Genomic DNA, 24,645 nt, shown 5'->3' on the forward strand with positions numbered 1-24,645 from the left:
TGATTATTGTAATTGTTAAATGCTGATCATTGTATTTTTTAAATGTTATATTCGGTTGTCCTTAATAATAATAATAATTTTTGACTGGGGGCAGGGGGCCTTGTCCCTGAGTGATGTTCATTCATTTTAAGCAGCATGACTCTGTACCAAGATGGCGGCTTGTTGACACATTCGTTCCAATAAACAGCAGTAGTCCATGCGAGATCTACTGTTCTATATCTGTAGGCTTGAATAGAGCCCGGGAGAGATTGCTAAATTATTCAAACATACATGGACAACATCTAAAACATCTTCAGGCATTGTTGAGGGAACATTATAACAGGATAGAAAGCCCCAGAAGTTGATTTTGCATAATACCCTCTTTATTTGTTTTGTAATATATGTTAGTGCTCTCTACAGGCTTTTTGTAGCTATAAACCGGTTTGGTAGAGATTTGGTGTGGCAACTTTACTCTACTTTATATTGATGATTAAGCCAGCCAAGACATTTAAGAACCGCTATTCCATCCTCCACAAAACTCTATCCTGGTTCTATAATAATGTGGTTCCCCAACTACTCTGTCTACTCCCTGCTTCACTTCGGTCTGAACACCTCCTGAATGCTTCTAGCTTTTAAGTCATGCCGTAGTAAAAGCTGAAAAATGCATCTCAATCGAAATTATGTACACATAAGACTCACACACGGCCCACAAACATGAAAAGATTAAATGTATTCACACAAACATGAAAAGATTAAATCCAAACAAATGTCTAAATCAAAAAGAGCAGGTGCTACATCTACACAGATGTTGAATATATACACATGTAAAAAGTACATCCAGCATGAAGCCATTCTTTTTTTCCTCATTCAAAGAGTCCATTAAGCCAACACAAAAGCCATTTTCACAAAAAGCATCTCTTGACATGAGGCAAGAGGTGCACTCTTTGGGTGGATGCAGAATGGATTTAAAAGCTACAGTAAAATAGAGCCACCACTAAAGATTAGGAACACAAAAAGAAAACAGGATTGAACAGAATACACTAAAAGGATTCAGGGCTACTTGGCCAAAATCTTAGAAATCAATAAGTTAAAATTGCACTGTAATGCCTTCAGGGTAATGCATAGTTCACACCACACATCTGCTCTGGAGCGTCTCCTGTGGACTGCAGCAGGAAGAGGCCCAGAAGATCCATCTGTGTGGTCAAGCAGCAGCTCACTGCTTCCTCCGCCTTAAACAAAGCACAAAACTGTTCAGTCTCCATATGAAAAGGTAGGTTTTACATTTCATCTGCATCTGCAGACATAAAGGAAACATGTTTAAATCAAATATATTACAGATCACCGTTTGTTTTTTCCAACTCTAAAACCACATTAGATTTATTAAGCATTAAGCAGCAGCCCAATTTGGAGTGTGTAAAAATCTAAATCTGAACGATGTTGTCACATTCTCTTAATTTTACTTTGGGCGTCCCACAGGTCAGTCTCTGATCCATGTGCAAATAGAACTCCAAACAAATGTGCAAATGAACCAGCAGACATGTGTTTAAGTTTCACTTTTGTTTTCTCCATAGAAGTAGAGACATCACTGTGGAGCACATGTTCTTGTTATGGTAAATGACTTTACGCTTTTAGTGCGCGGGACCTGGACTGAGGAGGAGGATTATGGAGAACTTCACACGCTCTCGTTTGGCTGCATCTTTGTGTACACGTGCTCCACACTGAATATACTGTATACACCACAGGAACCAAGGAGACCAAGGTTGGCAGAGTTTGGTTCATACTGGCCTTATGGAAACAAGGCTACTTTATTCTGATCATTTAACTTCAGGATCTCAGTGAAGGTCATTGCAGTTTAATTTACAGGGGGTGTTTGGTGAGAAGAGATCTGTGATTTATTTATTGTTAGTTCATATTTTATGTGTGGATTGTTCTGGATGAATCGCATGAGTTCCTGTGTTAACAGTGACAGCTCTAAAAATGCCTGCATTGTTTTAACAAAAGGTTTTGCCATTATTGGTGGTGATATTTCAACACTTGGTATTTGACATTAAACTTACTTCTGATGCACAGGGAATGAACTCGTCCCAGGGGGCTAAAGGAACAAAGAGCAGATCGTTATTATAGGCTCTAAATGTGACACCAATTTCCATTTTGCCCTCATGCTTACTCTGTTTTCTCTGTCATCCATCTGAAGGGACTCTGCTGACCCCGATCGCCTCTTTCGGCTGGAAAACCAAAGCATGAGTTATAAGCTAGAACTTAAACAGAAGTCAAAGTCATGCTTTAGTGTGAGTACAGTGCAGGTTACCTGGGGCCCGCGGGGTCCTCCTGTGTGAGAGTCTCAATGTCTGTGAACTGCACAGCCTGTCCTCCTCCTCTGGTTTTGAACACGTCACCCTGAACACAACAAAACAAGACCAGGCTATTTATTTCTACATGGTGTGAAAAAAGGTGATATGAGAGTAAACATGAAAAGCTGTTACCACCAGTGTTAACTGGTCTAATTAGGATCGAATTAGCTCTATACTTCTGTCATGCTGCATCTCTTTTTTATTATTGTATACTGACAAACCAAAGTGCTCATTAAAATGATTAAATGTGAGTGATTTTTTTCCATTCAGTTCAGTTTTTCCAGCCTTAAAAAGAACGGTATGTAACTGGTGTAGTTACAGTTTTGTTAGTTTTTTTACACTACAATCACAACTGAACTTGTGTCACCAGAGCCTTATACTGACAATGAGACAAACTTGGATGTGTCCTCTATATGCAGGGCATTATGAGCAGACCGGGCCTCATGTGAAGCTCAAAACCTCCAGAATTCCCTCCCAGAGCTGCAGAGGCTGCACTAGCACTGACTCAGGACTGGTGCAGGTGCTGGGGTTTAGATTGTGACCATTCAGATCAGAGACATTTTATTATCCAATTATAACAACTAGGTTCTTTAGGATTGTTTTTGTCATTAAGAAGTCAGCATTACAAGATCAGCAAAAGCTAAATCTGATGTGTTTTTATCTCATATCTGTGAACAGTTAGGTCATGTTTTTTGACTATGGATGTTAAAAACGTCCACTAGAGTTCCATTACTTAAAGCTTTTTGGATTCCAGTTTCACCTATATTGATACTTTGGAGTAGCACCCTCATGCATCTCTGTGGTGGAATGTTCAGCAGTTGGAGACATGGCGACAAAAGAAACACATTAACAAACACTGTCAAAGTTTAACCAATAAGTTTGGACAGAAGCCTGTGCAGCCTTGGTCCCGTCCCTGAGTCGCCTCCTCCGCGGGTCAGAGTGTGTGGGTGAGTGGGTTGAGTGAGAGCGCTGTACCTTGATGAGTTTGGTCTCGATCTCCCCGTCCGAGGCCAGCTCTTGGTGCCTGAGCATGTACTTGCGGCACTTGGCCAGAGCCTTCTCGTTGGGGCTGGACACTGTGATGGCGTTGTGGACGATGGGCTGCATGACAGTGTCGAGCTCCAGGTTTGTGCTGGGCTTGTGATCCACCCACTTCTCGGCCCCGCACGAGTGAGAGCGCCGGTGTGTGGGGTGCACGGGGATCGGCTGATTCAAGTGCACAGAAACACCCACAATTATTCACCACGTGTTGAAGATTAAAAGGTGAAGATTAAGGTTAGTCTGGAAGTGTACTGCTGGAGATTTGAACTTAACAGAAAAGTGTTTCATTTCAATTTCAATCATTTCAGTACTAAGGAATACACTCAATACCAATTTGGCAAAAAAAAAAAACTTTAGACGATAGAATGTGGCTAGTACTCAGTTACATTTACTTAAGTAAATTTTGAAAGAAAATGTACTTTTCAGGCAGCCTACATTTACTAATCATTTCGACACTAAGAAATAGACTCGATACTGATACTGATACTTACTAGTCTATGTGCTCTTATACTTATTCTGATACAGCTAAAGATCATTTTAAAGACATTCAGGTTCTTTTCTGACCTGTGATTGACTTTTTTTAGTATTGACAACCACTTGAGCATCTAGTTTTGATACCATCTTTAGTATGTATTAGTTTTTGATACTTTTGACTCCTTTAACAGAATGCTTGAGATTTTGTTCACATTTTGTATAAATCCATGAAATGAACTGGTTATCCATGGGTCTCAAAATGTAAAAAAAAAAAAAAAAAAAGGCGATAATATAAAAGTGCTATGATTTAATGTTGAAAATAACATTCTATTGTCCAATTTAAGTGGAGTTCTTGATATACTTTAACTCTCCAGCGATACACTTGTGCTTATGACTAGTACAACAAATTAGGAGAAAGCAAAGCATGCAAAAAATTAATAAATAAATAAAATCAGCAAGGTGTGCAGGCAAGAAATGGTCTGAAATGTGTAGAGCTGGTTCACTAGTCTATGTATGCAACAGTAGTATTTAGCAATAATAATAAGAGGAAAATTAGACATTGACATAAGTTGTGATGTGACAGCGGCTGTTTTTTTCTCCTGCTCTGATCTGAATCCAGATGCATCATACACGCTTATACAGAAACGCTAGTGAATGGCTTGTATGAATCTAATAAACAAGCAGTTGTTCAAGTTTATGAGAACTCAAATGTCATTTTTACAGCAGTACAAGGACTGCAGAAGGTTTTTTTTTTTTTTTTTAAGGAGAAATACTACAACAAGCTACAACAAGCAGAGGCAGAATTCTCAATGTGCAAAGCTACAAACTACAGCTTAAAGTGCATATGACAGGTTAGACTACTCATTTCACTAAGGCAGTTATAATTATATTTAAGAATCAAAAAATGTATAGAAATCCCTTTGAAATCCCTTTTGTCAAGTTTAAAAATGTACACACAGGCAGCAGATTCATCATACACAGGAGGTAATTCTGTTACTTTTTATATTATAGAAAAAACACTATTTCCTGATCTATGCTGAAATGTTGTTTCCTCATTACAAAACAGACCTGGAGTTGTAGTTTGTTTCATTCACACATTTTAAACACACAAATCCTACACATTTCATTTCTCAAACAGAACAATCAGCTCCACCTTGTGATGTCATGTGGTAATGCAAGAAGTGATTCAATGTGCTTTTAAACTCCACACACCTTCACTAAGATTATTTGAATGATTTCAGCCCTGGTTGCAAATTTCTACTGAACTAAACACAAAAGGAGCTGTTCACTTGAAAACTACCACAGCATGACATCACAAGGTGAAATAGAGCAATTTGAGCTTTGAGTAATCCTGATCTCCCTCTACATCTCCAAACATAAAACAAAACAACACCAGGTACCTTTTTGAGGAGGGAACAACATTGTCGCATGGCTTGAAGCTCACAAGAGTCAATTTTACAGAATATTGGACCTTTAATGATAATAAGGGCCAAAATGTGTCATTTATTTGTATTACTCTACCCATAACTATTTCACAATTTAGACAAAACCTTTATTTTGTTAAAAGAAGGTTTCAATTGTCAGAAAAATGTGTTTGAAATTCCAACCAAATGCAGGGATATTGTAATTAGAACTCTCCAGTGTTTCCTGTACTTTTATACTTCAACTACAATTAACTGATGTAAAACTGTGATAAATGTTTACCACAGGAACTATCCACCAAACCAAGTGAGAATTAGAAAAACATGAAAACCTGTCACATGCTCTTTAAACACGGTCTAACAGAAGCCTACAGTAGCACTCTGACACTGACCCTGGTGCCTGCCTCTATCCCCAGGGGCGTGGCCGGGGCCTGGGAGCCCGGAGCCCAGCGCTGGCCTCTCCTGCGCCCCACACTGTTGCACACGGGCGTTCTGTGCTGGGGAGTGCCCTGCCTGCTCTGCGCCTCCACTGGACACCTCTGCTCCCACTGAGAGATGCAGGAGGCCACGGAGCGCTGCGAGGAGAACGGGGGGCTGGAGGAGGGGGAGGGAGGGGGGAGACCTGCACTGCTCGGGAGTGAGAGCGGTGAGGTGGGGGACAGGGGGTCTGGCTGTGCTCCTGAAAAGTAATGGTGCCCGAGTTCAGTGAAGGTTAGAGCAAAAGAACACACACATGATTACAGACACATGATTACAGACACAAGGCACAGCCCTCATTAGTGCCGCTCACATGCATTTGGGCCCGAAAGACGTGGGGGTTATCAACAAGATGAAATCCAAAATGGTGGTTCAAAGACATGCAAATTTACAATGGCTGTATCCCAATGTCCACACTATTCCCTTCTTAAGCAGGATTCCAGACTAAAGATTTGAGATGGGTACACTGGTGTGCCTAAAATTTTCATTTGTTCGCACCAAAACCCACTGTTTATTTAAGCCATTGTAGTATACTGTCCTTAAATTCAGTACAGTAAGGCCTAAATAAATAACTTTTCTAGTTACTTTTACACATACTCTATACTACACCCTTAAAGAAAGAAATGAATAAAAGAATAATAAAAGTACTTGTGTGCCGGTCCAATTTGGTCCCCTAAATAACACTGGGCTATGTAGTGAGTGAGGAGTTAGGGCAAGCATGTCCAAACTATGGCCCCTGTGCCAAATGCGGCCTTCAGACTAATTTTTCTTGGCCCTCAGGCATCCAGGTGAATTGGGCAAATTACCTTGCATCAATTAAAAATTTACTTTTTACTGGAAGTTTTTTGAAAATCTACCTTGATAAGGCTAGTATGTAATATTTAGTGTGTGGTTTTACAGATCACAGCATGAATAAAGACTGATGGCTCATTCTAATGTGTTACAATAATTATAATAATTCACTGTACTGAGCATCAGTCTACGGCCCTCGATCGACCCTCTGCTTCATCTGCATTTAGATAGGGGTCTCCAAACTTTTTTTCATCAAGGGCCGAGTTAGGGGCTTGGATGGACATTCGGACACATGTTGAATAATCAGGAATCTCCCAATCAGAGAAAAACCTGCATAAAGATTTAATTAAAAAAAATAAAAAAAACTCAAACATTGTCTCCCAAAATTCCTTTGTATCCGCACTGATGATGTGGTTTATGGTTTTACGTCATGTGGTTTAACCTTTTGGGCCCCGTCAACTTTCTTAGTAGTTTCGCATTAGCCCATATCACAGTTCCGAGTCTGATTAGCTGGCAGTGTGGGTACTCACAGGCATTGGCGAGGGGGAGGCAGACCTCTTCTGTCCGGCAGTGCGGTCCTTTTCTCTGGATGGCCTCTGGGGGCGCTCTTGCACTCCTCCACTGCTGTTGCTCTCGGTCACGATGGCTTTGAGCTGCTTTAGCTTCTCATCCTTCACCCACAGCTTGTTCTGCATCTCCAGCTGCTTAGCGTTCACCCTCCTCACCTGCACACACACCAGAGGATCAGGACTATAACAAGTGTACACCACGTGCACACATGAACACTATGACAGACATGAGGCCCTGCTTGGTAGTGCTCATCAGGAGGCGTCTTCCATCTTCTAATTGAGCTCATGAGGTAATTTAATGCTTACAAGATACATGTGAAAAAAAGTAATAATATTTATCACATCATTATGTCAGCTAACATTTTTTATATTTGACAAGACATCAAGAATTCAGCTTGGCCCTAGTGAGTAGTTGATGCACTCCTCTGAATGGCTGAATAGCTATAATAAACTATCTTCAGTATGACATGACAGCCCTAACCACACTCTGGAGACACAGGGCCCTACCATTTATTTTAAATGGGATGTGTGACCCTCTAAAGGAAACCTCCTGAAAGCATTTGCACAGGCTGTTATTAGGGGTGGGAGGAGATACAGTTTCTACAAAACGAGACACGTGACTGGATCTACAAGCCCAAGACAAGACGAGATTTTATATTCTTTATAATAAATAAATTGTGCAACCCAATTTTGGCCTCACCATTTTTTTTTTTTTTTACTTTATATTGTTGCCATTATTGGCTGCAGTGCTTTTCGGAACTACAACTTCTCAAAAATATTAAATTCACCTTTACTTCATTTTGTTATCCAATTCAAACATAAAAACATGGGGGGAAAGAAATCTCACAAGTTCATACTGAGCACATCTGCACATCTCATAGCAATTTTGTCTCAGGAAAACTTGTGGCACAAGTCTCATCCCTAGCTGTTATAGTCCAAAACTGACAAGTTTGGGCACATGGTGACATTTTAGTGTCTAAAGCCTAACAAATGGAAGAGTATGAAATCATTCCTTACACACTCCTTCTCCCACTTGAGCTTGGTGTCGGCCACCATGCCCTGCATGCGCTTGCGCTCTGTCAGCTCCCTCTGCAGGCACTGCTCCCGGGTCTCCAGCTCCTGCTCCAGGGAGCGCTTGTCCTGCTCGTACATGTCTGTGGTCTTCTGCAGGATGTCAATCTAAATAAGAGACATTTATACTTCAGTGCCCAGTCTATGTGTTCTCTACATGTCAGTGCTAATGCTAAATGTTACCTTATACTCAAGGGTCTTTGACTTCTTTTCTAAGCGCTCAATTTCAGTCTTCTGGTTGAGGATTAGTTTCTCCTTTTCACCCAGTCTACTCTGCTGGCTGTGGATCAGGGCTTCTTTGACATTGACCTGTGAGCCAAACTGGTCCAGCGTGGATCGAATGATATTAGCTGCAGGACAGAGGGAACAATGAGAAACAGGACAGGATGAAGTAAGCATCCAAATGTGGCAGGACGTGACAGTTATTTTTTTCAATAAAGAAAAGCGTGAAAGCCAGAGGGGAGGCTGTACCGGTCTTGTTGAACTGCTCAGTCAGCATCTGGCGGATGTGGAGCCTCTTCTCGAGGACCTGGATGAGGTTAGGCAGCAGCTGATCATCAGCAGGGTCGACTAGCGTGCAGGGGGGCAGTGGGGGCAGGCTCTCAATCAGCTGAGTGAGCAGGAGTGGGTCGTCCACTACAGGAGCACACACACTTCTGAGAAACACATACGGCTGTGCACAACAGTCACTACCACTATCAGTCAGCTTAGAAATATTAGACCAATTTTAGTCACAGTCTGAATTTGGCGCCTCATCTCTTCTAATCACATGTACCCAGTGCACTCGGAGTTGTGTCAGTGGGGAAATGATGAAAACTGAGGGATGGTTGGAACTGTTAATGAGCCGAACATAACGGAATGCTACAATGACATGGAGATGAAGAAAACTGGGACATTTTCAAATTTTAACTAGATTTTGTAAGACGTACTACCGTGAACAAAGGCCGCCAGAAGTTGTAATCGCATCTTTCCAAACGTCTTCCTGGTTTGTGATGCAAGTGTGAATAGAGACTATAGAGACTGCTCAAGATGTGCTGCAAACGTGTGTGACTTGTAGCATTACCAGCAGTGGCCGCTGCTCTCTCCTCCAGCCTCCTGCTCAGCTCCTCTTTGTAGGCCTGGTTTCTGTGTCGGCGCCCAGCGGCCAGAACACAGATGGGCCGGTCGACGGGCCGTGCCACCTCCACCTCCTGGGTCATCTCAGCAAAGCGCATCACCAACTGCACCACACAAAGTTTTACATTTATACATGACTTTACATAATTGTGAGTGAGTCTGTGAGTGTTTTATACAGAACATGCTAAATGGACAGTGAGTTTTTAACCATGTGATAAGGAGCGATCCATCAGGAAGTCCATCAGGTTGACCATGTCTACAGGAAATAACGGCTGATATCGACCTGTCACCACCAACAGCAGTGACAGTTCTGTAGATGGCCTGCAGCTAACAGCCAAAACATGTCAACAGGGTAAATAAATCTCCTACTCTATTGTCTTCATATAAAAAAAAAGTTATGAGGGTTGTGTTTTGCTTTCACACTTATTTTATTAGATAGATAATAGTTTATTATCCTGAAAGAAATACATTTTTCAGGTAATAATAATAATAATAAAATTTATAGTATTTATAAGTGTTGTGTAGCCATATGGCACAAATAACTTCCAAAGTGTGTTTGGGAGCAGAACAAGGACAACATCCTGTCCCCAGAGGTCCTCTCCTGTCCAGTGATGGTGATGTGCAGGGGGTGCTGAGAGTTATTGAGGACAGACAGGAAATTGCTAAAGGCCCTCTTCCCAGCCACAGATGTGAGTTTGATTAATAGGGATGAGATCTGGTGTCTCAAAGGGCCCATACGTCATTATTGCTTGGTCTATGTTATGTTTTGTCATCAAAATTATACCTGTGTTTTGTTTCATTCACACGTTTAACACAAACCCAGCCGACTTAAGCGAGTACAAACAGAAAACATTTTGTTCCACCTTGAGATGGGTGAACACTTCCTGTATTACCACATGTTTTTAAACTCTATACACCTTCACTAGAATCATTTGGATGATTTCAGCCCCGGAATTGACCATCTTAACTGAACTAAAAGGTACCGGTAAAAGGAGCTGTTAATTTGAAAACTACCACTTCGTGACATCACAAAGGTGGAACAGAGCATTTTGAGAATAATAAAGGGTTACAAAATCAAAACACTATGTTTTTGATGAGGTAACAACATTATAATATGGCTTAAGGATCACAACAATCAATTTTGTGTAATATAGGACCTTTAAGTGCTGGGGAGTTTGAGTTCTTGAGAAACTAGTTCCAAAAAACAGTGCTACAATTACAGACAAAATTGTGAATTAAGACACAATTTATTCACTCTCATGTTGTGCAAATTGTGTCTAGTTTAACCCTTGTTCATTCGTCTGGTTTACTTTGTAGTCTGAGGCTCAGAAAGCACTGATTTAATTCCCCCCCAGACAGTTATGTGGGGGAGTGTATCACAGATTAAGAAAATAAAATTGGAGTAAATAAGTAGGGTTGATCAGCAACATGGAGTGTTGAAAATAAGTGATTAAATATTACTCAACTTTGGGAGTGTAAATGGTGAGGGGAAACAATTCTAACATGATTAAAAGCTCTGAAAAGTCAATTTTGTAGATTCTGGAGGTGCCTTACCATGGTCTCCTCATAGTCATCTGCTTTTGGGTTGACGCATACAACCATTCTGACTTTGCCCTCACCGTCGAAGTAGTTTTTAAAGATATGGGTTATTTTGGCATCTCTATAAGGTACCATCTGAAATACAAACATCCTTTAAGCGTCACATAGTATGGATTTGACAAAAGAGAAATACCCTTATATCAAACCTTATTAGTCCCACACAGCTGGTTTTCCCTCAGCACCTCCATACACGTTCGGAGTGTCATCAGAGTCTGGTTAATGTTACCTGGAGAGGTAGACATTTACACATGCAATGAGTCTGTTTCAATACTAGGGATGGGCATGATTAGTCGATTAATCGATAATTGATCATTAAGAATTTCATCGATTACGTTCATTTTAATCGACAAACCGAATGTAGGTTGCTGTGTGTAATGTGACCAAACAGGTGTGTACATGTAGCTCTCCGCACTCAGAAGGAGCGAGACACAAACACTTGATCAGTCTGCAACGTACCGAAGTGCAAATGCATATTTAACGATGACTTGCACAAGAAATTCCATGCTTTCCGTTGCGTTCGGGACAAGTGGGAGTCCATGTGCACAGTGTATAAAGCAGCACATATGTGTCTGTGTCCAGTGGGAAAAAGTTTTGCCAGGTGAGAGTCGCTCAATGTCGATGACAAGGCCCCGTCCCCCTCCCCCCGTACTGTGTCCTGGTTTTGACAAACGCAAATCTGGTCACACTAACCTGTATTCACCTGAGTCATGTCTTTTAATCTGACAGAAGTTGACCGCATCAGCGACACAAGAGCTGGAGTTTTATCTTCGCTTAGTTTATGCAAATTAGTGATGTGGTTTTAAGTTTCGTTTCTGTGAGAGTTGAACAAAACTGAATTAAACACATTATAATGTCAAACAGATGTGGCTCCAGAGTGGTTACGATTTATGTGTCGTAAAGTTGAATTTATTTATGCAGATTAGTAGTGCAGATAGTAATAATAATGATGATCATTTTAATATAAAAACGTTAATGATTAATCGATAATCGATCGTTAATTCTTCCGACGATCGATTAAGAAAATTTCATCGAATGCCCATCCCTAATCAATACTATGCAATAGTTATGTTCCAATACATCCTCTTATGCAAGTAACAGGTCATATTTAATCTGTCTGCGTCTCTTTATCTCAAAGCCCATACCTCACTGGGATTAAACCATTTATACTTTCCAGTTTGAATATTTAGTTTGAATGGGGAAAAAGTCGTCCTAAATCCCTTAAATTAAGAAGGAATCTTTTGCCAACTTTACAAAAAAAAAAATGCCATAGAACCACCAATTTTAGTTGGAGAGCGACCCATACCAGCTTCCCTGAGGCGGCTGCCCTCAGCTCTGGTCCTGTTGGTGCGTTCACTGCCTGCCAGGTCCACCAGACACAGCTGACTCACGCTCACTTGGTTTCTGTCCTGTGAACGAGGAGGCATCAGTGTCAACATCCCAGAGTCCCAGAGCCCTAACACAGCCAAGACACATAAAACAGGCCTAAAGAAGCTCCACAAGGAGCACAGGAAAATAGTGACACCTGCAGGATGTGGTCTCCGTCTGCGTCCAGAGGCGCCTGAGCCAGCTTCAGTGTGAACACGCTGTGGGAGCGACTCGACTCACGGTTCAGCTGAGTGTTGGCGATTCTCCTTTTTTTCTGACCTGAAATCAGTAATGTTAATAAAATATTAATATTCTATCACTTCTGTATCTTGAATTAAAAGAAAGTTATTTTTTATGAAGTATCAATATTTTACTGAAGATGACACTTTCAATATGTATATTTAATGGGAATGGACAAATACTGAAGACATCAACACCAGAACAAGTATACAAGATTAGGGCTGCACAGTTTTACCTCTTTGTTTTAAGTTAGGGTTTCCATTTATATATTTTTTGTCCTTACATTTTACAAACCTTACTATTTTAAAGAAGACATAAACCGCTATACTAAGAGCAAGAATTACAGACCCTGATAAGAGTGGTTTATGATTAACAGGTAATATATTAAAAAAGATTGTTGAGAACAATACCTTTCCAAAAGACTTCGAAAGCCTCTTCAGTGGACTTTACTTCCACCTCAGTGCACCCAGCCACGTACATGTTATGGTTCTGGTCCTCACGCAGGAGCTTTGACTGTGGAGGTCTAAAACAAGTTCAACAATACATCACTATTATACACACCACACACACACCACACACACCACACACACACAACACACACACACACACACACACACACACAGGGAGGAATCTGCATCAACACACATGCACAGGGCCTAGTTCAGATTAAGCCATCACATACAAACCACACATGAAGAACACACTGGAGAAAGTATCACTTATAATAGACCGCAGAGACAGCCACCAAAGCAAGTTATGCCAGTAAGTGAAGCTACGTGCGGGTTTAGATTCATGGGGTGGATGGACTATGGGAGTAGCTACAGCCATGTTAAGGCTACAGACAGTGTGGTGCACCACATACATGAACTCTTTGTTTCGCACAGGAGTGCCACCATCAAGCCACCTGACAAAAACAAGGTGTAAGAATGAATCTTTTAAAGAGAATTCGAAGGCCAAAAAGTAGTGATGGGAAATATGGTGTGGTTTACATTAGGGATGGGCATGATTAATCGATTATTGATCATTAAGAATTTCATCGATTACGTTAATTTTAATCGACAAACCGAACGTAGGTTGCTGTGTGTAGTGTGACCAAACAGGAGTCTGTACATGTGTCTCTGCATCAGAAGGAGCGAGACACAAACATTCAGTCAGTCTGTAATGTACCGAAGCACAAATGCATATTTAACGATGATTTGTTCAAGAAATTCCACGCTTTCCGTTGCGTTCGAGACAAGTGTGAGTCCATGTGCACAGTGTATAAAGCAGCACATACGTTTCGGTGTCCAGTGGGAAAAAGCTTTACCAGGTGAGCGTCGCGCAATGTTGATGATGAGTCCCCACCTCCCTCCCCCTGTACGGTGTCCTGGTTTTGACAAACACAAATCTGGTCACACTAACCTGTATTCACCTGAGTCATGTCTTTTAATCCGACAGAAATTGACCGCATCAGCGACACAAGAGCTGTAGTTTTATCTTCGCTTAGTTTATGCAAATTAGCGATGTGGTTTTAAGTTTTGTTTCTGTGAGAGTTGAACAAAACTGAATTAAACACATTATAATCTCAAAAGGACTGATGTGGCTCTAGAGTGGTTATGTTTATATGTCGTAAAGTTTAATTTATTTATGCAGATTAGTAGTGCAGATAGTAATAATAATGATCATTTTAATATAAAAACTTTAATGATTAATCGATAATCGATCGTTAATTCTTCCGACAATCGATTAAGAAAATTTCATTGAATGCCCATCCCTAGTTTACATACAACCTAAGTGGTACAACGTGCACAATGTACATTTTCTGTCACCTACTTGTTTCCCTTGTTGCATAGAATGTTCTGCAGTGTGGCATTAAACATTTTTTTATCTATTTATTCCCAGGTGTTTAACTGAAAAATAGAACTATGCAGTCTTATTGTGAGGAAGGTTGTCTCCTCACAGATATGACCTATTTCCAGGCCTGTGCCATCAATTGCTTGTTTCCATAGAAATGGAAAATTTGAACAGCATACTGTAGAACATCTACTTCATACAGAGAAAGAAAGCACACCCTCCATCATAAGTTATGTAGTGCACTTTTATATTAAGAGAAGCGTATTGCCCATCACTACTGTGATCCAGTTATACATGTGAAAAGACATCATTCAGTGGCCATTAGTGAAAAGACATGGTAGAATCTTACTTTGGTTTGATTGGGTCAAACGGAGCCTCCTCGAGAAGGTCATAGATGTAGTTGTTATAGATTTCGATGTATGACACAAAGACACTGTAACAGCAGTCTTCATCTACACTGTCTGATTTACAGGCCTCCTCTGCACTGATCATGTCCGCAAACTCAGGGTCTGCCTTCTGCCTACAAACACAAAAAGACAGGGATAAGAAAGGATCTGTTCATAGCTACTTTTATCCACTATACTTGGAATTAAGATTGGTCTTTTATTGCTCTCTTAAAATGTTTCAAATGTGCACTGTGGACAGAATCATTGATACAATTCTAAGTAAAATTGGCCTAAATAGTGTGTACCTCGAAGGAGTCTTGGGCACAGCTGGCTGTTGGCTATCTCGCTTTTGCCTTTCCAAGAGAGCATCCACAGTGTCCTGGATGTCCATCCCATTTTTATCATCTGGCTTGAAAACCTAAGAAGTTATGATTTACAACTGGCTTTAATGTTTGCATTGTAATGTATTAATAATCTTAAAAACTGGTCTGTATTGTATAAGAATCATACAAATCTTTTGGCCTGAAAGGGGCCGATGCTGTTAAAAAGCATGTCCAAGGACCGAGGGAGGAGTCCTCCTTCTCCAGGTGAACCAGTCATGGTGAAGGTTTTTCCACTTCCAGTCACACCGTATGTGAACAGCAGACCTGCAAGACGTATGGGGAGAGAGTTTTGTTATATTGCAATTAATTAATAACCTTGTCATTTGAAAACTACAAAGTAATACAGCACTCTGAATAACCAGCTTCTTCTGTGTAGCCCACTGACCCAGACTGAGAGACCATTTAAAAGGCTCAGGAAACCTTTGTAGGCGTTTTCTGTTAATTAGCTGATTAAGGTGTGACACCATGACTTCCCAATTTTACCTTTTTCACAGTATTCTAATATTCTGAGATATATACCTGTATAATATTGAATATGATAAAAGTATTGGATATACTTGAAAAATACGGTGTAAAAAGGGACTGTCTGAAATAAAACAAATGGTACAAAGTGGTAAATTTGAGTTTTGATATTTAAAATAAGTACTCACCATTTTTGCTGTGGATAAGGTCCTCAACCAGAGGCTTGGCTACATCCTCAAACAATTCCACTTGACTGGTATTAACACCAAATACTTTTTTGAAGGAGTACTGCATCTAATAAGAAGAAAAGACAGAATGATATATGGCGCAGGTCACCTGGACTATGTTTATTTGTGACTCTTTACCTCTTTGTATTCTCCATTACGGTTGGCCTTTAGTCCATCCGGAGCATGCAGCTGAATGGTGGTGTTACTGATCATTTCAACACAGCATTCCTGATCATCCATTCCCAGAGGACGGATTCGGCAGTATACCTTTACAGATGAAAAACTTTAGCAAAGGGTGAAAGAGCATCTGATCCGCCCCAAAATACGCTTGTAGGTGTCGACTATAAACCCATAAAGCCTTGGCCTTCTGATTTACAAAAGGTCTGAAGTTACAGCTGCAATACATACATTATCAAGGAAATATTTGGACACACTCTCATTTATGTTTCTTTATTCCCATGATTATTTAGACTGCAGAGTCTCACTGAATCAAAACTATGAATGACACATATGGAATACAGTAAACAAACAATACACTCAAAATAACTCCAAACTTGTTTTAGATACAAGATTTTTTTTTTTAAATAGCCTTTACCCTTTGCTCTGATCTCTGGTTTGCACTTTTGGCATTTCTTGACTCTCCCTGACAATTTAAAATCATTTCAGGAGACTTCATCAGAAAGCTCATTAAAAGAAGGCTAAATGTTTGCAGTGTCAACAAAGCTGTTTAGTTTGTTTAGTTGAGTTACATCACTTTTTTCTTAACTACATAATGCCTATATCTACAAAGTAGGACATTTCAGAAAATAATACACTGAGAAAAATCCCACACACCATCTTACTTGCAAATTGACGAAGGCCTAGTGCCGAATCGTTGCACGGTTTGTCCTAATAAATCTCACAATTTGCAAGTAAAACGGTGTGCGGGATTTTTCTCTATGTTCTTGGGCTGCTCCCTCTCCTCCAAGGCACCCATCTCTAGTAATTGATGTGCAAAGTTCTCTCATTCTTTTAAGAAATAATACATTGAAAAAGAATGCGTCCAAACTTTTGACTGGTCATGTAGAAATGTACTGTACTCACTCCCACAGGATCCTTCTCCACATTTGGACTCCTCTTTGGGGCGGGCCGTCGGGGAGCCTTCCCTTTGCTGCAGAAACAAGTGACACCAAATGAATTTGAAAGAAAGATAGTTACAAAGAGTGTGTCCAGTCTCCATTCAGAGGAGTGGGTATTTGGGAAATGTATCAACATATTGTGAATGTTGTTTTGAAAATATGTAATATTTAAAATTTCAGAATATTCTTTATTTAAAAAAAAAAAAAAGAAAAGAAAAAGTGTCAAAATGCTGCAAAAAGAGCCCATTTAAAAAGTTTTAATTTGATCACTAAAATGTCTGTATTTCATGTCAAGTTTGTTCAGCTAATGCTCCAACAAAGAAATACTGTTGAGTTTGTATATTTAAAAGAAATGACAATAAAAATAAAGGAGATATTTCCCAAAATATTATGTGGAATATTCAGTATCACATGTATTGCAAAATTGTGATATTGTGCCGTGCATGGAATTGTGAGGGACTCTGATTCCTAGCCCCAATTTGTCCAATCTGATAGACTTTTCAAAGTAGTCAGACACGTTTCACCACATTTCTGATGGATTTAGTGGATTATCGTTTTAGTCTAAAATGTCCAAATGGCCCAGTCCATGACGGATCAATGACCTGTCCCCGTAAATACACTGAAGCCTCAGTGTTGTCACTAGAGCCCGACCGATATATCGGCTGGCCGATATTGGCACCTGGAGACATATCGGCTATCGGCCGATATTTCACGTGGGCATGTTATACCTCGTTATAAAGTTTAGACTCTCTACATTATGTTCATTTAATCCAATTTACAGACAAATAAATGTCCTAGTATGTGGCTCCGCATCAGTATTTATCTGCGGTGTAATTTGTCTGTGTGTGTCCGTACTGTCCCTGAACACACCACAGAGTCACATGTGTTTGTTTACAGCCGCAGACATAGATCCATGTGCACAACACTGAGATTATATTCTTTTTACGACAATCGGTTTGAGTCTGGATTAAAAGGACTTTTATTACTGCAGACTTGTGATGTGAGGAGGAGCCTGTGTGAGCGGTGAGTGTTGGAAATACATCGACTTTGAAGCTAGTTTTGGCTATTTGTTATTAGCGATTAGCTGCTGTAGCTCCTGCACATAAACAGGCTGTTTTCTATTGGTCTATTGTAAAGTGACTACATTGGCCGTATATTTGTTACTGGACCAGCACTGATATGTAAATGAGCTGTGAATAGACGTGTGAATGATCCACATTTATGCATATAATTAATTACTGTGGCGCGCACGTTTTTACGGTTAAAGGCTAATAGCAGTAGTTTATTTACTAGCTAGGAGTTATGGGTAGGTCGCGATCGAAGCGGCTCTTAGATCCGGCTCTTTGAAGAGAACAATGGGAGCATGTTTCTTATTGGGAGCCGTGTTTTCTCTTTTTCTCACTTTTTCTCTTCAAGCCACTTGTAGAGCCGTAGTTTGACAGCAGCAGCGGCTGAAAACGAAACTTTCAGAAATCTGCGTGTGCACAGGATAAAAAAAAAAAGTGCATATTTGGCTGCAGTTCAGCATAAAATGGATAAACCAGGACTAATCTTGGGCTCGAGTGAGGGAGAGACCGAGTCCTGACATTCAGTCCTGGTTCAGTTCTGGTTTAGACCTGTTTTACACATGGTTTAAATCTGTTTTAGTCCTGGTTTAGTCCTTTTTCAGTCCTGGTTCAGTTCTGGTTTAGTCTTGCTTGCAACAAAACAATTTCAAGAGTCGCTTGGGAGCTGAAAGAGCCAGCTGCTTTAGTGAGCCGAGCCAAAAGAGCCGGTTCTCCAAAAAAAAAAAAAAAAAAAAACTGGAATACCCATCACTAGTAGCTAGACTGTGATGCAAAAATACCATTAGGCCAATCTACTGTCTGTAAATACGATATAAAGAGGCAGAACAACAATAAATGTTGCCTAAATAAACCCAATTTAGAATCCACTAGAGCCAAACCTAAGTTTTTTAAACAATTCAAGATTTACAGTGAATTTTGACATCACTAAATATATCGGCGATTATATCGGTTATCGGCAGCACCAACTCCCATTATATCGGTTTCATATCGGCCGCAACAAAATCCATATCAGTCGGGCTCTAGTTGTCACCATGGTTACCACCACGGTCTATGGTTACCACAGACTGTATACAGAAGAGCACAGGTGTCAAACATAAGGCCCGGGGGCCAGATCCGGCCCCCCAAGACCTTTAATGTGGCCCTTGGGTGATTTTCTACTAAAATATTTTAATTATATTTTCTATTAAAATATTGGTAATTTTCTGCGGTGCTTAGCACAGCAGCGTCTCCAGCGTCTCTGTATGTGGCCCCTCCCACCAGAGCAGCACAAATGAGGACTTCTCTCTTTCCAAACGCTCTTAAAGGACGATCGTTTTGACTGTTGACTGTGACACCCTCATCAGAAAAAAGTCCAAAATGAGAAAAATTGAGCCGAGTGCAGGATTTTCCAAGAAAAACTGACTTATTCCTATTTACATACAAGTTCATGTTAAAACATTGTGTTGAAATTGAATTTTTCTTAAAGTTTCAGATTGTTCATAATAATATTATAATATTATAATAAGAAAGAGTTCATCAATTAAAAAAGATTTCTGTTATAGATTTGTGTTTCTCTGCACAAATATTTGGATACGGCCCCCGGACCAAAATGAGTTTGACACCCCTGCAGAAGAGAGTTCCACGCTTTTGCTCGTGCTCAGATCCAGATTCAACTTTAGTGTTATTACACATGTAATACAAGTACAAGGTAACGAAATGTGTTTTAGCATCTAATCAGAAGTGCAAGGAGCAGCAAGTGCTATACATACAGAATGTGGAGTATATACTGTATATTACAGTGTAAGATCAGGAGTGGGCAATTATTTTTTCCCATGGGTCCACATGAGAAACAGAAAATATTGTGGAGGGCTGGGCCAAAATGCTTAGCTCAATTCTGCATAATATTAAATGTATTTCTTCATAAAAACGTGCTGGTCAGACTGATTAATATTTATGTTATGACTAAGAAATGAAAAAGTGAGGCTGCCTTACAAAAAATGTCCTAAAAAACATCTCTAAAATAAAAGCAATGCCGCTTTAATCCATGCATGAGGCAAAATGGTAAAATGTTTATTTTGTAATTCCAAATTATCTTAAACGGGTCAGTCAGAGTCGACCAAAGGCCTTATGTGAGACTGGAGCTGGACAATGTCCAGGTCTGGTGTAGATTATAGTAAATATATGTACAAATAAACATGGCAATATGAACAGGTGGGAATTAGGTATAATAAACATGGGGGATATATAAGCAGATGTATGGTAAAATACAGTTTACATAAAAAAAACTTTACTAGAATATAATATACAAGTATACAAGGTGTGCTGTAAAAATATGAATATGTATGAATATATAAATGAGCATAAGATATATATGAACAAGTGTGCTGTAAATAAGTAAAGAAATAAATATAGTTATGTATCAGATTTAAAATGAACATGTAAGCACAGTGTTGGGAAGGTGACTTTTAAAATGTATTCCCCTACAGATTACAGATTAAATACCCCAAAATGTAGTTTGTAACATAATCCATTAAATTACTTAAAGTGAGTAACGTAATACTTTGGATTAATTGATATTGCCATGCTTTTTAAAACTACATGAATGTATCGACCACATCCTGAAAATTCTTGTTTGTTCTTCAAATTTTCTGTTGAGCCCAAGTCTCCATGAATAAGCGACTGTTTGCTGTAGAGAAGCAAAGATCAGGAAATCTTAACATGAGATGTTGTGTTTTGTCTGCTAAAAGAAAATAAAAAGTCCAGTCTTTACTTAAGCATATAAAAAATATTATTGATAGAGAAATGATTTTTTTATGAGATCACTGCTACCTTAAATTATGTCCTACTGTTAGTGTCATATTGTTTAGACCTGCTTTAGTCCTGCTTTTAGTCCTGGTTTAGTCCTGGTTTAGCCCAAAATGTGAAAACCGGAAAATAGCACCCTGTAATCCATTTATTTCAACAAAGTAACTGTAATCCAATTACCACTCACTGAAACAGTAACTGTAACTGAATACAGTTACTCATAATTTGTACTCTAATTACGTAATCCCGGTACATGTAATCTGTTACTCCCCAACAGTGTGTAAGCATGATATGCAGAGATACGGTATGCTCTGTGTCAGTGTTGTGTTTGTGTGTGCGGAGATCACATGACTGTATTCAGACAGTGAAGTTTTGTGTGGTAAAAGAAGAGTACACATGGTTTTCTGTTTAGGGGCAGAATCACATAGAGCAGTTCTGTTTCCAACGGCAGCCGAGGCTACCGTTAGCATGTTAGCATCTGACAAAACAAGCGCGCAAAGTAAAGTCGCGGCTAGAGAAAGAGCCGGAGATCATGTACTAGCAAGCACTTCTGACCAAGTCTCTGTCGCTGCCACTAGATGAGACAGTAAAACAGCTGATACTCACCCCGGTCTCTGCATGGTGATGCTGTTTCAACGTGTTTCTGTTACTCGCGTCTCAAAAGCGGCGCTTCTCAGTTTGATTTGAAAAACTCGCTCAGTGAAACGTTGGAGTGACAGCTCCGTTTTATCCAATCAGAGCGCTGGAATGGAGCTGTCAGCGGAAGTCCCGCCTTCACACCGTTTTTATTTTTATCTATTATTATTATCATTATTATTATTATTATTATTATTATTATTATTATTATTATTATTGCAATTGGTGCGTGGGGGTGGGGGGTGGGGGGGGGGGGGGGCAAGCGTAATAAACTCTACATAAATGTAACTGCTGCTGTGAGTTTTTTTGTTTTGTTTTGTATTTTTTCCCCTTGCTATTTTGTCCGCTAAAAATCCTATTCATATAGAACCTGGCTCCAAATTCACTCCTGTAACCGTGAGCATCACGAGTATGCGCTGAACTCTGTGGGTGACAGTGTTGGGGAGTAACAGATTACACGTACCGGAGTTACGTAATCAGAGTACAAATTATGAGTAATTGTATTCAGTTACAGTTACTGTTTCAGTGAGTGGTAATTGGATTACAGTTACTTTGTTGAAATAAATGGATTACACGGCGGTTTTACATTTTTTGTATTTTCTTTTAGCAAACAAAACATCTTATGTGAAGATTTCCTGGTCTTTGCTTCTCTACAGCAAATCAAGTAATCCAAAGTATTCAGATTACATTACTCACTTTAAGTAATTTAATGGATTACATTACAAACTACATTTTCGGGTATGTAATCTGTAGGGGAATACATTTTAAAAGTAACCTTCCCAACACTGGTGGGCGACGCCACTTTTTGTTACAGTCGGGAGCAAGGGCCAGATTTCTCTATCAATTACACTGTACTTGGCCATGAAATATCCAAAATAAACTCACAAATGTTGAACTGGGTATTTTCAATTACTGACTAAACCCTAGAACTCACTGTATTACTACACAAAATGCATTTTAACAATTTAAATTTTATCTGCCCCCAACTGTATTAATTAATATTGTCCTATAGAGTGCTGTGACGTCATCTGAAACACAGCAGCATACAGAACACTGGCTTCTCAAGTACCGGATCTAGTACAAGCTTCTTCTCTTCACCAACAAGTCCCTCCACACTCACTCCCCTCAGAACCTCTCAGACTCACTCCAAACCTACACACCGCCCAGGACACTCTCCTCTCAACACCCAGGCCCCTGAGAACCTGTCAGACCTGCTCCAAACCTCCACACTTACAAACTGCTGAAACCACTGACCAGTCAAATCACTTCTCAAAACATTTCTATTTAATCTGTTTTTTAATCCCATGTAACCACGCTCGTGTGTGTGTGTTGTGCATTTTGGGTGTCTTGAAAAGCGCTATATAAATGGAAGGAATTATTATTTTTATTATTATTACTAGTAGTAGTAGTAGTAGTAGTAGTAGTAGTAGTAGTAGTAAAACAGGAAAACAAAGAGGTATAAGAGAATTTACATTTGTGCATATAAAATTAGCCAAATATAATAATTAATTTGAGTCCATTTTTTTTCATGTAAAGCAAAAATAATATGTTAAAAAATTTATGAAAAGTTAAGGTCAATATGATATGATAGCGCATTTTACAACAAAGCAGTTTCCAAGGAGCTGCACAGAGATCATGAAATGAAGACAACAGAAAGGTAAAGTGCTAAAATTGGATCATACCTAAAACAATAAAACCAGTCAAATCAAATAAAAGCAAAACCATACAAATCATAAAATAGCAGAAAGTAAATAGAATAAATAAAATAAGTCAAATAAATAAAAGACACAGAGGAGCAGACAACTCACGCGGTGTGAAAAGCCAGAGAATAAAAGTTTTAAGACGAGACTTAAAACTCTCCACTGTGGGGCTGCTGGGACGTGGGGGGTCAGAGAGTTCCAGAGTTTGGGGTAGGAGTCTGGTCTTAGGTTCCTTAGGTTAGGTTTAGAAAAAATTTGGATGAGGTCCTAATCGTACTGTGGGGACAGTCCATTCAAAGCTTTAAAAACAAACAATAAAATCTTAAAATCAACTCTAAAATGAACTAGAAGATTTTTAGTTCCAGTTAAAAGATGCACAGCAGAATTTTGGACCAACTGTAAGTGAGAAAGTGCATGGAGGCTGAGGCCAGAGAAAAGTGTGTCACAGTCACACAAACGAGAGGAAATAAAAGCGTGTGTGACCTGTTCAAATGATTTAAAAGATAGAGATTTGTAGTGTGTTCAGTTCAGGTGCAGGAGGAGACGCAGCAGCAGATCAGGAGCAGCTTCACTCTGTTTCTGTGTTTTGTCTTCATTTTTGTGAGCACAGAAAATCTCAAGGCGACAAGGTAGCCCAAAAAAAAAGAAAGTCCTGCGACCCATCTGAGGGTCGTGACCCAGTCTTTGAGAAACAGTGGTTTTAAGGACTTTGTGTTAGTGCTGTAGTTTACACACAAGTAGAAAACCAGTTTAGTGCAACCATCAACTGAAATGTTCAAACTTCAGATGTAGCAGGCCTATTATTTATTTTGGAGTTACTGTAGGACTACTGTAAATACAAAAGTCATTTAAAAATGTATTAACCTCATTTAAATAATTTTCAAAAAAGCATGCACTGTATAGGCTTTAATACACGTGTTTATCCATGGATCTATTCAAATAACACAGAAGCAGACTTGCGTTTTTGTCCACGAGGCCTCTGTAGTCATGCATGATAACAGACAGCAGGGGGCGCCACTCTCTACAACAAGCTCTGAGGTCCAGTTCTTCTTAAGACGCTGTCACTGAACACTCACAGCCTGTTTAAAGAGCTCACATGACCCTGTTCTCTGATCTATGTTCTAATTTAGTTTCCTCACCACACACACACACCTGGAGTTGTGTTTTGTTTCATTCACATGTTTAACACACAAACCTGCACTTTTAGACTGAGTTCTTTTCTCAAACAGAAAACACTCCATCTCGTGATGTCATACACTCATACATACATGTCATACACCTTCACTAGAATCATTCTGGATCATTTCAGCCCTGGAATTTCCACTGATGAAGGTAAAAGGAGCTGTTAATTTGAAAACTACATTTTGAGTGTAGACAGACTAATAAATAATAAAGGATTACACAAACATGTGTGAATGAAACGAAACACAACTCCAGCTCTGTTTTTGAGGGGCTTACAGCATTCTAACATGGCTTAAAGCTCACAAAAGTCATGTACCAAGCTAGAAGATTAATTTAACATCTTTTACATTGATGATCAATTACCTTTTAAAC

The 24,645-nt window shown here is 39.6% G+C and overlaps 1 protein-coding gene across 4 annotated transcripts; it reads right to left on the minus strand.

Moving 5' to 3' along the window:
• Window positions 1-689: 689 nt before the first annotated feature.
• On the minus strand, window positions 690-21,468 carry LOC110174522 (kinesin-like protein KIF23). 4 transcript variants are annotated; one of them, XM_055154640.1, is made up of 23 exons: window positions 21,362-21,468; window positions 16,870-16,936; window positions 15,925-16,053; window positions 15,748-15,853; window positions 15,225-15,361; window positions 15,020-15,132; window positions 14,678-14,848; window positions 13,358-13,399; window positions 12,906-13,018; window positions 12,413-12,534; window positions 12,194-12,296; window positions 11,037-11,116; window positions 10,846-10,965; window positions 9,239-9,395; window positions 8,647-8,811; window positions 8,359-8,525; window positions 8,122-8,283; window positions 7,066-7,260; window positions 3,306-3,536; window positions 2,288-2,376; window positions 2,147-2,204; window positions 2,037-2,071; window positions 690-1,208 (listed from the first exon to the last, which is right to left on the minus strand). In XM_055154640.1, the coding sequence occupies exons 1-23, from the start codon at window positions 21,373-21,375 to the stop codon at window positions 1,193-1,195; spliced, it is 2,592 nt and encodes an 863-aa protein (XP_055010615.1). In that variant the 5' UTR covers window positions 21,376-21,468; the 3' UTR covers window positions 690-1,192. The 4 variants fall into 4 exon arrangements, with proteins under 4 accessions (XP_055010615.1, XP_020796284.1, XP_055010618.1 ...); XM_020940625.2 differs by lacking the exon at window positions 13,358-13,399; XM_055154643.1 differs by lacking the exon at window positions 3,306-3,536.
• Between the last annotated feature and the right edge of the window lie 3,177 nt (window positions 21,469-24,645).

This window comes from Boleophthalmus pectinirostris, unplaced genomic scaffold (assembly GCF_026225935.1).
Source record: "Boleophthalmus pectinirostris isolate CB_2022bp ecotype Guang Dong unplaced genomic scaffold, ASM2622593v1 HiC_scaffold_19, whole genome shotgun sequence".
Lineage (NCBI taxonomy): Eukaryota > Metazoa > Chordata > Actinopteri > Gobiiformes > Gobiidae > Boleophthalmus > Boleophthalmus pectinirostris.